Source organism: Tachyglossus aculeatus, chromosome 12, assembly GCF_015852505.1.
Source record: "Tachyglossus aculeatus isolate mTacAcu1 chromosome 12, mTacAcu1.pri, whole genome shotgun sequence".
Classification (NCBI taxonomy): Eukaryota; Metazoa; Chordata; class Mammalia; order Monotremata; family Tachyglossidae; genus Tachyglossus; species Tachyglossus aculeatus.
Genome location: NC_052077.1, coordinates 5,244,965 through 5,260,871, shown reverse-complemented (window position 1 = coordinate 5,260,871; position 15,907 = coordinate 5,244,965). Strand labels below are relative to the sequence as shown.

At 41.2% G+C, this 15,907-nt stretch overlaps 1 protein-coding gene across 1 annotated transcript in view; it reads left to right on the top strand.

Moving 5' to 3' along the window:
* COL25A1 (collagen type XXV alpha 1 chain) overlaps window positions 1-15,014 on the top strand; it is a 561,710-nt gene extending 546,696 nt beyond the window's left edge. Inside the window, exons 36-38 of the mRNA XM_038755133.1 lie at window positions 369-446; window positions 2,579-2,617; window positions 10,067-15,014. Of these exons, the coding sequence (XP_038611061.1) occupies window positions 369-446; window positions 2,579-2,617; window positions 10,067-10,069 (120 nt within the window). The 3' untranslated portion in view covers window positions 10,070-15,014. The remainder of the gene's footprint in view (window positions 1-368; window positions 447-2,578; window positions 2,618-10,066) is intronic.
* Window positions 15,015-15,907: the final 893 nt, after the last annotated feature.

The window sequence follows — 15,907 nt, the reverse complement described above, 5'->3', positions numbered from 1 at the left end:
GAACTGAAGTGACTTCCCCAAAAGGTCACACAACAGAAAAGCAGCAGAGCTGGGATTAGAACCCCAGTCCTCTGATTCCCGGGCCCAAGCTCTTTCCGCTCGGCCAAGCTGCTTCCTGTTACCAGGGGAAACATCGGTCCCCCGAGAGCTCAGCCTCGGGCCATCCGTCCCCTTCTCGCAACAGCCATCCAAAGAAGCAGACCTCTTCCAGATGCTGTCTCCCCTCACTCCCATGTCTCCCGCCGAAGTTACTCTTTGCTGCTCGCTTGCTCCTCTCCACTCTTGTATCGTTTTGGTCTCGTCAGCAGACCCCGTGTGAAAGAAATGTAATTTTGTCAGTAACGTTGCAAGTTAATCTTCACAAACAGGGATTCCGTGGAGTTAAGGGGGAAAAAGGGGAACCGGGTCAACCTGGCCTGGATGGGCTGGATGCCCCTTGCCAATTGGTACAGTATTTCTCTTTCCTACCAACCCTGCATGTGATTCCTTTGTTCAATATACATCAGTCTCTATCGATGTAAAGTGGCGCTTTGTGGAGCAAGCTTTACATGATGAACACACGACATGCATGTGCATGAACCATCCGGCTCCCTCAGAGACCATCTCAAGATGGAGCGAGCGCATCTTCCGTCCGCAGTGCAAACTAACACCTCTGTATTGCGCTCACACACGACCCACTCAGAACTTGTCATGATAATGATTCTTCCCTTAAAATGATCTTCCGTCCCCCGCCCATCCTTTTTTTTCTTTTAATATGCTTCTACCGCCACTCATTTAAGATCCTACCAGACTGGCAGCGTTAAGCTTTTGAGAGGTGAACATTTGGTTCCCTATTCTAAACTAGAGTAGAATGCTGATAGCTGATGCAGAGAAGAAAAACCAAGTTCTCTGAACTCTGAAAGATAATAATGGCCTGCGGCCCAAACCCTCTGTCTTGGTGGCTTAACGTTTTAAATTTAATTGTCTTTCCTTTGGAGCTTACTTCCCTGAAGTTCACGGTACTCCCTTGCTCTTCAAGTTCCTTCCTGTACTAAAATTCTACTGGTTGATCCTTTTCCCTTGTACCAATCTGGCAACTTAATTTTTATCCAAATTGTTCTAAAATATAATAGGAGGTGATTTTCCTCCCATATTTAAAAATATATTCCCACTTCCCACAATCTTAAGAAATCTGTTGGTTGTAGGTAATTGTTACTTAAGGTGTGCATGACTTATATGGTTTGGTAGTTTAGCACAGTTCTCTTAAAATGAATGTTACATTCCATGAGATTTTAGCAGATTGTATTTTCAGAATAGAAATGTATTCTCTATTATTATGATTAGAGAATTATGGTAGAGGTGCCTTGTCATCTATTTTGTTTGCCTTGGAGTACTGATAACCATTTTTCATGTATTTTACAGAGGATAAACAAGCATGCTCTTATTTTTTAAAAAGTCCTCTGTCTTGATTATATCATTTGTATCTGGAGACTGTGTACAATATCCCTACTTAAAGAAGAAATAATAGCCTATGTGTATGGCTATAAATTTCCTGAGAAATTCAATGCAAGAAGAATATATTGCACTAAAATTCCAATTGGTATTACTAGATTTCCTTAAAATATTATATCCATCTATGCAATTTACTGGGAAGATTCTACCATTAGTTTGTTTTAAAGAGAGAGAAAATTCAAATATAAGGAAAAGTAAATAGTTTAATATTTGACATGCTGGCTTAATCAATCAATCGTATTTATTGAGCGCTTACTATGTGCAGAGCACTGTACTAAGCGCTTTAAACACCATACATTCCAGATAGAAATGATATATCTTTGCTCATTTATCATATACATTCAACCATAGACCATTGTGGTTAGCACATCTCGTATATGTTGCCGATTTGTACTTTCCAAGCGCTTAGTACAGTGCTCTGCACTCAGTAAAGCGCTCAGTAAATGAACGAATGAATATCATTTTAAAAGCTAAAGATTCCAGTTCAGTTGACTTTGATTTAAAGCTTTCATGTTACACTATCCCCCAATTCATGTGCTTTTATGGAAACATCAAAGTATGGCACATATCAAACTCTGTAAGTAGAATTGCTGTGCTTCATCAGTTAATTTCTCCTTTTCAAAATGAAGCTTTATTATAATAATAATAATAATAATTGTGGTATTTGTTATGCACTAACTATGTGCTGAGCACTGAATTAAGCACTGGGGAAGATACTAAATAATCAGGTCCCACTAAATAGGAGGGAGAATCGGTACTGAATCCTCATTTTGCAGATGAGGAACTGAGACATGGAGAATTGACTTGTCCAAGGTCACGCAACAGATAAGTTCTTATTAGTTGTATGATTGAGATTTTGCTTCTTGAAGGCAAGGACCATGTCTGTTACTTTTGTTATACCCTTCGAAGTGCCTAATACAGCGTGCTGCACATAGTAGATGCTCATTCAGTTCTACTGATTTTTTTTTCCTCTTAAGTAAAGGGGGGCTGTGATTTAGGCAAGGCTTAGCTCTTGTGCATGTGAATGGAGGATTCTCACTCTCCAGAGCACTGATTGTTCTCTTCTTGGTTTTTCTTCTTGAAATAGGGGCCTGATGGATTACCAATGCCTGGGTGCTGGCAGAAGGTAAAATTTCACAAATCTCTCCCAAAGTACTCCCTTTCCTTTTCTGTTGACCTAGTCTAACCTGGCCTATGCCAGGCAGCCCAGACTTCTCACAGTTCATAACAACCTCTAGATAAATCATGATTCAAAATATCACAAGTTAAAGATATATACATATATAATATATAGAGATTTAATAGTTCAAGGAAATGTAGTAATACCAATTGGAATTCCAAGGAGACTAACTCTTATGATATTTTGAATCTGGATATATCTAATATATGTTTTATAATTATAGTATGATATACCTGTGCAAGAGTTACTTTAATGGGGAGTTTTAAGAAATAGTTTGTAAGAACATTTACATTCTGCATGTTGATTCAGAATCATTCTCTGTGCATCTTGATTACTGTTTGCGCATTGTGGGGATTTTTTGTCCTCAGAGTTGTTCTATAGCAATGTAAATGATTTACTACTTTGGGATTATTTTGGCAAATGGTAGAACTCTGTCACTAGCAGCTAGAAGCAACCAAGGGAGCACAGTGATGATAGCTCTTCCTGCTTGGGTGGAAAGGGGATGCATTTGGTAGAAATCAGCACTTTGGATTTAAAGAAGATGGGCCAGCTCACTTGTAATTTTGCCCCTTAGGGCCTGCACCCACTTATAATTAGGAAGGGGAACAGAGATGGATGATGAAATGAAAATTCAAAACGTGCAACTTCAGGATACAAACTCATGTTATAGACTAGGCTCAGGACAATAGTCCCTTGGCTTTCATGGATTTTTTTTTTTGTCTCTAGTTTTGTCTGGTTGAAGTTATCTGTAGCGGCAGGCCCTACTCCCTACACCAGTCTCTGCTCTTTCTCTCTTTTGTCTCCAGGAGACATGGACAATGGCTGTCTGGCCACTTCCCCAGCCCCAAGAAAATCAAAGTGGCCATGAGTTGTAGAATAAGTTTCCTAGTTGCTGTAAGGGCAGCTGCCATTGAGCACAGGCTGGATAAGTGGTTCTGACTTTTTTTGTGGTATTCATTAAGCACTTACTGTGTGGCAGGCACTGTTCATTCATTCATTCAATCATATTTATTGAGCGCTTGCTGTGTGCAAAGCACTGTACTAAGCACTTGGAAAGTACAATTTGGCAACAGAGACAATCCCTACCCTACAACAGGCACTGTTCTAAGTCCTGGGGAAGATGCAAATTAATCAGGTTAGACACAGTCCATGCCCCACAAGGGGCTCACATTCTTAATGCCCATTTTACCGGTAACTGAGGCACAGAGAAGTTAAGCAACTAGCCCAGGATCACACAGCAGGCAGAGTCAGGGCTAGAATCCAGGTCCTTTTGATGCTAGGCCCATGGTCTAACCATTAGGCAAAGCTGCTTCTCATTTGTGGGGCTTTCTCTAACCAATCCCCTGGGAATACTGAGGGACTACTGTATAAACTCTTTGTTCACACTGGGATGAAACTTTCCAACAGAAACAATGACTGAGTCTCCAGTCCAAGACTTCAAGACCAGTCAATCAATCAATGGTATTTATTGAGTGCTTGCTATGTGCAGAGCACTGTTCTAAGCACTTAAGTGCTCAGTAAATACAATTGAATGAATTGGGAGAGTACAATACACAGAATTAGCGGACACGTTCCCTGCTCATAAGTACCAAGAACCTGAGTAGAGGATTCATGATAGTGCTTGAGCAGCACTACTTACGTTTTCTGGTCCCTGACAGTCATGAACACAGCATGTCGCATAGTGCAGTCCTCATCTACAGGCAGCAGCAGGATTAGAACCCGGATCTCCTGATTCCCTGAGCAGTGTTCTCTTTCCACTGATCCAACAGCAGGATGTTCAAACGATACCTCGGCAATTAAAACAGATCCGAGAAAAATTTAGCTTGCCTGAATGTTTAAAAGATTTGCACCCAAAGTTTTCATTGGCTTTAAATAGAAGGAAAGAATTATACCAAGGGTTTAGATTTTGTTTGTGTGGAAGTAAAAAGGCTCTTGATCAAAAAGCTATATAGGGACAGATGTGCCAGCAGATAAAATGTCCACAATAGGGGTATGAGCTAAGAAAGTGGGAGACTGGGTAAAACTGAAATTTCTGATCCTGTTAAAAAATACCTGCTTTTAAATTGGGAAAGAAAATGGAAAATTAAAATTGTGTTAAAAAGTCATTATAGGTTTACACAACTTTCTTGAGGAGGAGTAACCAAGAAAGTTTACACACTCTAAATAGCTCTTGAAATTAAAGGCCCTACAATTCAAAAGGCTTCATTTCGCCCCCAGACCCCACTGCCTGATCCAAAGATTCTAGTAAGCTTGTGCAAATTTAGATGACCAAAGACTACTTGAGGGGGGAAAGCCATTTTTTAAATGTATTAATTTTAAGGCTCCCTCCCTCCCTAGCCCCAGATATCTGAATTCTTAACTTATGGGCTGAGCCCTTGCATCTTGCTGGCAATGAAAGAACACTTTTGTTATGGCAGAGAAAATTATCCAGAGAAGGAACTGTGTTTGCAAAGACATACCTTTCATGGTTTTTTTTTTCCCCATTTATTTATATTGAGCCTTTATTCTGTGAACCAGATTTTGTCAAGTAGCCCTCACAGTGAACTAATTTTAAAATTTTCTAGATGTTATAATAAACATAACAAAAAATGGAGCAAGGAGGAACACTAAAGGGGAAAGGATCCAATGGAAAACCAGCAGCCACTACTCAAAGCTTTCCTTCAACCTTTTAGTTGTGAGGATATGACTCTCAAAGGTGCCTCTCTGGCCAGCTGGTCAGCTTTTTTTTTTTTTGAGTCCAGTGATTACAGAGGGCTCAGGATGGTAGCAAAGAGAAGGGATCCAGAGCCAGCCCCGCTTCCCAGAGAAACACAGCCATCAGCTTGTTTTGGGCAGGGAACATGTCTATCAACTCGGTTATACTGTACTCTCCCAAGTGCTTAATACAGTGCTCTGCACATGGTGAGCACTCAACAATTATGATTGTTGGAATGATCACAGCCAAAAGCAGATCAAGATTGGTGAGAGATACAGTTGCAGAGATACCGGGTGAAAGAAACTAATCAATCTGTTGTAAGTATCGAGAGCTAGGTGCAGAGCACTGCACTAAGCTTTGGGGAGAGTACAGTGCAACAGAATTAGCAGACATGTTCTCTGCCCATAACAAGCTTACCAATGTAGACTGGAGAGAAGAGAAATAAAGAAAGCTGAGAGGAAGCAGGAAAAAATAGCAACAGAGAAGGAGGGGGAAGATGGACAGAAACAGTCATCTTGGGTCTTTCCCACCCCATGAAATAGAGGAAGAGGGTGAAGAAATTACTCTCCCCCCATTTCAAAGCTTTACTGAGATCACATCTCTTCTAAGAGGCCTTCCCTGACTAAGCCCCCCTTTCCTCTTCCCCCTCTCCCTTCTGCATCTCCCTGATTTGTCCCTTTGTTCTTCCCCCCATCCCAGCCCCATAGCACTTATGTACATATCTGTAATTTATTTATATTACTGCCTATCTCCCCTCTTCTAGACTGGGACCTCGTTGTTGGCAGCAATGTGTCTCTTGTTATATTTTACTCTCTCAAGCACTTAGTACAATGCTTTGCACATAGTAGGCGCTCAATAAATACAATTGAATGAATGAAAGCAGGGCCTGTTGCCCCAGGTTGGAAAGTAGAGAAATGGGTCCTGTCCCTGGGGAACACAAGGAAAAAAACAGAGTGGCTGAGAAAGGAAAGAGGTACGCATTGCATGGTAGGGAAGATTACTGCTGCCCTTAGGGTCAGGAGTCTGGATCTGACATCACTGGTGTGATGGACACATAGTCCCACACCCTAGGATTACTGCCAGAGGGTGGATATTATACTCTCCCAAGTGCTTAGTACAGTGCTCTGCACTGTAAGAGCTCAATAAATATGATTGTCTTACTGACTGATGAATCCAAAGTTAAACAGCCATTTTAGCAGATTCCATTCTCTGGCCGGCCTCCATCTGATCCAAAGGGGCAGGCAAGGGCTACTGCATCCCTCTCTGTCCTGTCCAAAAAAGTCAAGGGGATGAAATAATAAAATTAATAAATTTTAATTTTAATTTAATTAAAGTAATAATAAATAATAATAAACCTGTGAGCCCCCGTGGGACAACCTGATCACCTTGTAACCTCCCCAGCGCTTAGAAAAGTGCTTTGCACATAATAAGCACTTAAATACCATAAAGAAAAAATAATAATAATAATTATGGCATTTGTTAAGTGCTTACCATGTACCAAGCACTGTACTAAGTGCTGGGGTAGATACAAGGTAATCAGGTTGGACACAGTCCCTGTCCCACATGGGGTTTACATTCTTAATCCCCATTTTACAGATGAGTGAACTGAGGCCCAGAAAAGAGAAATGACACACAGCAGACAAACGGCAGAGCCAGGAATAGAACCCAGGTCCTTCAGATTCCCAGGCCCGTGCTCTAGCCACAAGGCCACACTTATTTTGAGTGTGGGATCAAATGTGGGGTGCAGCTTTGAACGAGAGGGAGAAGACACCTGCCCCAGTTCCAAACCCCAGAGAGGATGAGGCAAGTCTGACTCCACTTCCATCCCCCCCCATCCAGCTCCAAGGGTTAGTCTGGGTGAGCACTGTACTGTTTGCAGCTGGTCCTCTGTCTGGTATAGATTCAGGAGTGGACACTATACTGCATTTTTATTTTGAATATCCAGGCTTCCTCTGCAGCTTGACACCAGTAACCCTATTTGCAGGGACTTGAAAGGAGGAAATAGGGGCTCTGGAACAATAGTTCCCCTAGGAACCCACTGTAGGATTGCCAATTTTTATAAAAGGTACCAAATGACACCGCTATATTATGTTGAGTAGCTTGCATAATGCACATGGCATAACCCACTTCTTTTTCTTGAAATTGTCTACGGGCACCTGCTATCTCCCTCCATCAGTCACCACCCTAGAGAAGGGTGACCTAGAGCTGTCCATCCTAGCAATAATTGTGGTATTTTACATACTGTGTGTCAAGCACTGCACTAAGCTGGTGGGGGGTGGGGGGGTGGTCATCATCAGGTCGAACCCAGTCCCACTATCTAAATTGGAGGGTGGAGGATTTAATCTCATTTTACAGATGACGAAACTTGAGGCACAGAAACACTAGGAGACTTGCCCACAGTCACACAGCAGGTGGTTGCCAGAGCAGAGATTAGAACCCAAGTGCTCTGGTGCCCAGGTCCATGATCTTTCAACTGCGCCTCACTGCTTCCTAAAATTTGTCCAAAAATTTGTCAATCCATGGGACAGGTATGCTCCTTCCCCCTCAGGGAGAGCCATCACCCCCCCCCCACCAATTGACCAAGAGAAGGCCATTTGTCTTGCTCACTTCACTTATATCAGTTTCCCCGACTCAGTTTTAAGCTGTTAGATACATTACCTTTCTCTGTCAGTCTTAAACATGGTTTCCCAGATCATTTTCAAAGCATCTAAACGTAAGAATTACTACTCTCTCTCCCACCCCACCGAGTACGGTGATGATATTTCAGTCCCTTCTGCAAAGTGCTAGCTTTATGTGCCCGGGAATGGGGATTGTAAATCAGTCAACTTTCAGATTTCAGTTCATTTTTTTTTTTAATTTGGGCTGCCTCTCTCCTAAGAAAATGGTTGAAAAGCATTGTAAATGTTAAAGTTTGAGAAGCAGCTTGGCCTAGTGAGAAGAGCACAGGCCTGGGAGCCAGGACTTTGGGTTCTAATCCTGACTCCACCACTTGTCTGTTGGGCAACCTTGGGCAAGTCATTTCAGTTCTCTGTCCCTCAGTTACCTCATCGCATCTTTATCTGGGGATAAAGACTGTGAGTCCCATGTGGAACTTAGATTGTGACCAACTTCATTCAATCATATTCATTGAGCACTTACTGTGTACAGAGCGCTTGGAAGAGTACAACATGAGAATAAACAGACATAGTCCCTGCCCACAATGAGCTAATAAGGGGAGACAAACACTAGCATAAATAAATAAATTACAGAAATGTATATAAGGGCTGTGGGGCTGGGAGGGGGGGATGAATAAAGGGAGCAAGTCAGGGCAACGCAGAAGGGAGTGGGAGAAGAGGAAAGGAGGATTTAGCCAGGGAATGCCTCTTGAAGGAGATGTGCCTTCAATAAAGCTTTGAAGGAGGGAAGAGTAATTGTCTAGGATTTGAGGAGAGAGGGTGTTTCAGGCCAGAGGCAGGATGTGGGTGAGGGGTCAGCGGTGAGATAGAAAAGACTGAGAGACAGATTAGCTTGTATATATCCCATCTCATAATACAATGTTTGACACCAAGTAAGTGCTTAACAAATACCATTAAAAAAAAATCTTGTCTATGTTTCAATCAGGAAATAGCTCCACTACCCAAAACTGGGACAAGAATAAGGAATGCCTAGAACAGACTTAACTTTCTTTAAAATCTATAGCAATTCCACGACTCCTACAATCATCCCTTTAAAATACAGATGGGAAAGGTCATGAAACCAAGACACCTCTTAGCCACCCATTTCATTTCAATAGGAGCCATGGAACCCCTTCGCCAGAAGTTCACTAGGTACATTTTGAAACCGGAGTCACTTTTTCCAAACATAAATGCAGGCAAAATTACTCTGACTTAGTGGTTTTGCTGACTCAAACTGAAAAGTTACTTTTAAGTTTGCCCAATCCCTAACGTGACTGGAGGTAGGCCCCTCTAGCCGGCTGCCAATAAGGTTCTAGCTACACATAAAATTAAACTCAAAGGCCACAGTGTAACTGAGCAAGCCACAACCTCTCTGTGCTTAATTTCACTATTTCCAAATGAGGCTTCAAAAAGACTCACAGTGTGTTGTGGGGCAAGTTCACTCTGCAAGTTGAGACATTCAAATTGTTCTTTCAGAAAGGATCCCAGTGTTTCCTTTCCCAAAGTAGCCCTTGGAAAGCCTTCTTTTCACAGAGCATTTTCAGAACAGCAAAACTCCAAACTCGAGAATCACTACTGACATCCCAGTAATTCAAGTCCAGTGATGACTTTTCAATCCCACCTAGAAAGAAGGTGCTGTCTGAATGTACAAAAGAGGCAGTGGTCTTCTAGATACAGGGAAAGACCCACTCACCTTTCAAATTTATGTTCTGTCCAGCAGTTTTCTGGTTGAATAACTTCCATTAGACCACCACGAAGGGCATTTTCTGGCCTGAGTGGGCAGGTCTGCTTTGTCTCCATGGAGCAAATCAACTGGATTATCATCAGGCTGAGCAGACTCATGGGCTCAAAGGGATGTCACCCATATCCCATTTACAGAAAGTGTCATTCGGTGATTCCAATCTCCACAGCACCCTGTAGGTTAGAATGGCAAAAAGCTGGATTCAGAGTTCTACCAGATTTTTAACAAACGTAAATTTGAAGCAGAACTTCTGGTGTGGTACTAATCTCACTACTCTTTTTTTTGTTTTTCTTGTCTCTTTGCAGTGATGAATCTAACCTTAGAAGCATGAAGTTGTGTATATAATGCTCCACATTTTTGTATTTATAGTTGAAAACTGAAATATAGATTTTACAAGTCTGAGATATGTTTACATGTAGCTGCTTCTCCCTGTTTGCAGTAGTCCATGTGTGTACATTTTTCTTCACTTACATCTGAAGTTGGGCAAGCTATAAAACAAGGTGGGGAGAAACCTGCAGAAACACAAAACGACATCTCACTCTTATATAAGTACCTACGTGGAGATGTCAGCAGTGGAAAGTGGTTGTTTCTGCTCTTTCTTTCTTAGTTTTTGGCTTGTGACTTGCATGGACAACGCGTGCCATGAACTAGTTTACATGAAAGTGTGACCAAATATAGACTAAAGCCTAGGGCCTGTACTGTACCGGACTGGTGGTGGAGTTTTAGTGGCTGCACTTCCACATTCGTCTCAACCGTCCCTCTCGATCCCGGCTGCCGTGCCTGTTTGTGATAGACTAAGAAAGCATGAACCGTGTGCCAAACCTGCTTGTGTCAATCCCATCATCCGATGCTAACTTGCTGCTTGCTGACACCTGCGCTCCCAACATCTGAACTTTTTATCCTTTCTGTCCTGTCAAGGGGGTCACACCTTGGCTTATTGCCAAAAAAAGATAAGGTGGCGGAGAGCACGCACACACTGAGAAAGCTAAATTCTGGCATTTTGAGGAAGCTGTGGTCCCGACTGCCGAGGGCAACAGCCTCCACTTTGGGGCGTTCACCTGACCGCTGTGGTTGAAGTGAAAAGGTATCGCACCTGTTGTCTGGTGACAGTTTTCCACGTTCTGCGCCCAGCGGTGAAGGAGTACGTGATGGACACGTTTTGATATTGGGGGCTGTCACTTGCGTTCACTACATAAGGAAGAGGTTTTGCCAAAGGAAACAACAGCCCACCCAACCACCAGAGATGAAGGGAGGGAAGGGAAGGAAAACCCCTGAAGCTCCCGCAATCACGGGGGGCTCAGAAAGGTTACAGAGATGGACAGCGGGCCTTTCTTCCAGAGACGGGGGCCACCGCAAGCTAAAGGTGCTCTTTAACGAGGAATTGGAAGATGCATCATGTACTTCCCACGTGGCATTTTGGAGCTGCCGCTCGAAACGGAGAGGTTGAAGATTACTCTCTTGCGATACGAGGGGTCACTCCAGCTGGGACCACCCGAATGACCCCCGTGGAACCTTTCCTGCAGCGTTTTGGAAGCCCACCGTATTTTCCCTTCTTTTGGAGTTTTGGGTTTTTCTTTTATATTTGCTGTGGCGGATGCTTTGGTTTTTGAAGGAATTGGTTTGGCTGGCCAGCGGCAGTATTTGTTTTCCAACCTTCAAATGCACGAAGATGTTTTCACGTGCCCAAGTTGTAGCATAGTTGATTTAGCTCCCGAAAGGTCTTTCTGCTCTTGCAAAGGTTTTGCTGGACCCAAAAGAATGAGGGAAAAGCATAAACCTCAGTGAACGATTCTACTGCTACTACAATAATTATTCTTCCCTTTGGGGTAGATTATTAAACCCCAAGAAAAGTATACATATGTTCTGTTCAGTTGTATTCCAGGAGTCAAAAAGCATCGAAGAGGTGCAGTTTGTAAGTTCAGTGCTCTCATTTTGGCTTATTTTCATTGTTCAGTCTGAAATACAGTTGCTCTCACATTTTTAATGCACATTATTTTCTATTGCTTTATTCGCTTTAGAGCTGATCTTTGCCTTTATTTAGTGATTTTTTATTTACTTGAGTGTTTGTCATTTATACACTGACCAAATCTGAGCAATCAGAAATATGTAAAATACAATTGCGGAAGAGAGAGGAAATTTCTTCTATATTCTTCTATATTTCCTAGCATCATCAGGAAAAGTAGCACCTGATCCCCAAACTTGTTTGTAAATGCTGAAATGTGCCATACCTTTGCCACGTCCCACTATGGGGAAATACTGCCTTTTGGTGAATGCTTCAGTCAGTAATTCCTCACAATGTGAGATCAACTTTCAAGCATTTCACAGTGCTACAAGTGGTCCATTTAGAGTAGTGTTACAACCCTAAAACTTACAAATGAGAGCCTCAGTGATCCCTGAAGATAAGTATTGTATTCCAATCAAAGGTGCTTGTGTGGCTGAGCAAGAAGTAAATTCTTTATCTGAAGCATCAAAATTCAGGCACCTGAGCAGGGTCATAATTCAACTCAAAGGAAGATTCTGACAGTTTAACTTTCCTTCTTGCTATCTCTATTTCCTTTTAGTGGAAATGAACAAAGAGGAATTACTCTTCTAAGCTTTGTGCCTTGTCCAAAGAGACCCAAAGCCACTTTTTTGAAACACAGAAACAATAGCAAAGACACTTGGGCTCATTTCTTTTAGTCCAATGCCTAAGTGATGAGGTTTTAAAGAAGCTAAGTGCTGCACTCAATACCAATTTTGGACTCTGACTAGTTTTATCCCAGGTGCAAGGAAAGTTATAAACTTCACTTTACCTTCTGCTGTTACCTCTAATGATTTCTTTGAGCCAGGCATCAAGTTTCTTAATTCCTTAAATGTGGAAATGTTTTATCTTTCAGTTTCCGAGGTTTTCCTAAGCTTTCATTTTGCTGTCAGGACAAGATCATTCTGTTAGAGGAAGTTCTGATCAATAATTTGCGGTTTGATATACAGTTTTTAGACACAGGTGTTGGAAAGGAGTATATTTTCCTGGAGGATTGTTTTGTATTTGTTAGGGAATTGGGTAGGAAATAATCTAGTAGAAGCATTGGATGTAAAAGTCAAGCTCAGGTTCTAATTCTGGCTAAGCTTCCCTTAAAGACTTAGGGACCCAGAATTGGTATTTGTTTTAGAATGAAAGCTATTTTGACATTGTTTTGGTGCTAATTTATCTGTCCCCCCTGCCCCGTTTTTGGACAGTGCAGTTCCCTGAAAACAATTTCTTTTCTACAATTTCTAAGTAGCATTCCTCAGTTAGTGAGTGATTTTGTTTGTTTGTTTGAAGTTTCTGAATTTACAGAGACCATGGTTCAACTACCAGCCTTTTTAGTTTTGGTAGAAAGCATTTCCATCAGTTACATATCCCCCCGTTTAGTGTTTTCTGGTTTTTACATTATTTTCAATCCATACGCAAAAGGCTTCAAGAAAGCCAGCCCCCTCAACTCTCTGCCCAGTTTTTAGGGAACAAACCTGTATGAATCTCTGCTTCACCCCCAGGCCAGCATGGGAGAAGGAGAATGGATTTTTCTTCTTTCTGTGATATTTCAAAGAGTATATTTCTAAAGATTGCCGATGCCCTAGACAAACACTCTTTATCTTGTTCTGTTTACTGGGGATTTCACTGTAAGGGCATGACTTTCTGGGGAGGCAGAGGAAGTGTTCATATGTGATCTCTGTCTATAGTTTAAGGGTGCATATGCCAGCCTGGGAAACGATCAACTCAGAGTGTCTGTGCCTATGAAAGGAATCATGTTCTACTAGAATGTTTATATTAGTTTGAAACGTGCTACATCAAACATTTCATTCTTTCATCACTAGTTCAGCATGCAAAGTTGAGATTGGCAATTTTAAACTGTGTTACCCTAGACAGAAATGGGTTATATTAGTGTTTTGCCAGATGGACATTTCCAGGAAGTGAAAAAGATCAAAAGACATAACTACTGACTTTTGTTCTTTCAAATATCTTTATGTCCATTACGGCAGTGTTTGACTTGTAAGCTCTTTATCAGGTAAGAGCCCTTCCGTTTTCTCCGTTAAAAAACAAACTCAAATCATTGCTATTTTTTAGAAACTCAGGTCTCTTTCTAGAAACCTATGTGTTTGATTTTATCACCACTTTCTGTGACTGTAATCTGTAATCAACCAGAGTGTGCTATGGGAAAATGAACGTGTTAGAGTTCTGCTATGTTAGTGGGGGGAAAAAGAGGCCTTCGACAACCCCCTTCATCAAAACATTTGCATAATGGCTGTATTTACAAGGCAAATCACCTTCAGCTACATTTCCTCTTAAGGAATTTTGCATATGATTCCGCCTTACAAAATATAATTTGAGAAACGTTTGGCATGTTTTCATTTTTTTAAATGCTTCCTTTAATTGTGTTGCTTACAGACATAAGCATAATTGTCTTTCTTTGGTGAACAGGGGGACTTACCCAACCTGGGACCTTATTATTTTACTTGTTGATAGTAAACCAAGAATTTGTCTGAATTTCCCAGGATGCAGCTGGGAAACTGAACACTCCTCAGAAGTATTCTCGAAACATTTGATTCAGAAAGGAATGTTTTGCATATTGTTTGCCATTTATGTGGATAGTCTTTATTATTGTACATGTTTGGGAAAATATAATATCATGCAAATTAGTAACTTTTTTAAAGATGTATGTATCTGACCTTTTTCCTTTGGAAAATACTATATATTTTTATTTGTATTTTTTACTTTTTTAAGTCCATCTATATGTGCAGTTATTTTTGTATTGCCTTATATTGGAGACCATTGGTTTATTTCAAGAGAAAACTGCAAATAGGATTCTAGCAAGAATTTCACTGCTTTTGGTACAACAATTATGTGGGCCAGGCTCATATAATCAGTTATACTAACCAAGAATATATTGTGTCTTATCACTGTAAATATGACACAAACCTGTTTGGCCGAGGAGTGTAAATAATTTCAGGAAGGAATTCATCCCGTTTGGTTACTTATTTCAACTATGGAGGGCTCTTACCCTCATTTTCAATTGTTCTGAATCTGACATAGTTGAATCAGACAAACAGCATGGGTTTGATTTCTTGTTTGGTAATATCACCTTGTTTTTTTCTGGTTTTAATATTGTTTTGGTTTTGAGTTTAACTTGTTTTTCGGTTCCTAGTTTGTGAGAAGTTGATCTTCAGAATTATTTTTTACACTATTTATGAATTATTTTCATAATGTAAAAAGCGTGTAATTATTAAAATATTAATCCAAACATTGATACTGATTTGTATGGTTATAAAGTTTTCTCAGTGTCCAGGCTCAAAGTGTAGTCTGATCTCTCTGGCTGAAGCAAAATCTTCAATGAATTGGGTTATGGTGGTGCGGTTTTTTTTTACTGGAGTGCAGCCATTTGAATTCAAGATGCATTCTAGCTAATTTAGGATAACAAACACTAAAGTTTCCTTGGAATGAATGTTGGACCGGGACTTGAAGTACCAAAAAGTAGAATTTCAACCTTGTAGCACAGCCATAAGGAAACAAGTTCATCATTAAGCAACTATTGAGTACTCTGCACAAAGCCCTGGGAGGACAAGTAGAAACAATCCCTAATAATAATAACTGTGGCATTGTTAAGTGTTTACTATGTGTCAGGCACTGTACTAAGTGCTGGGGTAGATACAGGGTAATTGGGTTGGATACAGTCCCTTTCCCACATAGGGCTCACAATCTTAATCCTCATTTTACAGACAAGGCAACAGACAGAAAGAAGAGAAGTGAGTTGCCCAAGGTCACAGAGCAGACAAGTGGCAGAGGCAGAATTAGAACCCAGGTCCTTCTGACTTCCGGGCCTGTGCTCTATCTACTAAGTCATCCCTGCTTTCGAGGCATTTGCAATCTAATTGGCACTAGTTCTTCCCAGGCTAACTCGAATTCAAAGTGGGACCGTGGTTAGTTGGTGGTTTGAGATTAACTGGGAAGGAGGGGATTTTGGAATGATGTAAAGTGGGGATTAAGACTGTGAGCCCCATGTGGGACAACCTGATAACCTTGTACCTACCCCTGTGATTAGAACAGTGCTTGGCACATAGTAAGAACTTAACAAATGCCATCATCATCATCATCCTAGTTTTCAATTACAGGAAGACCACACACTCTTGCA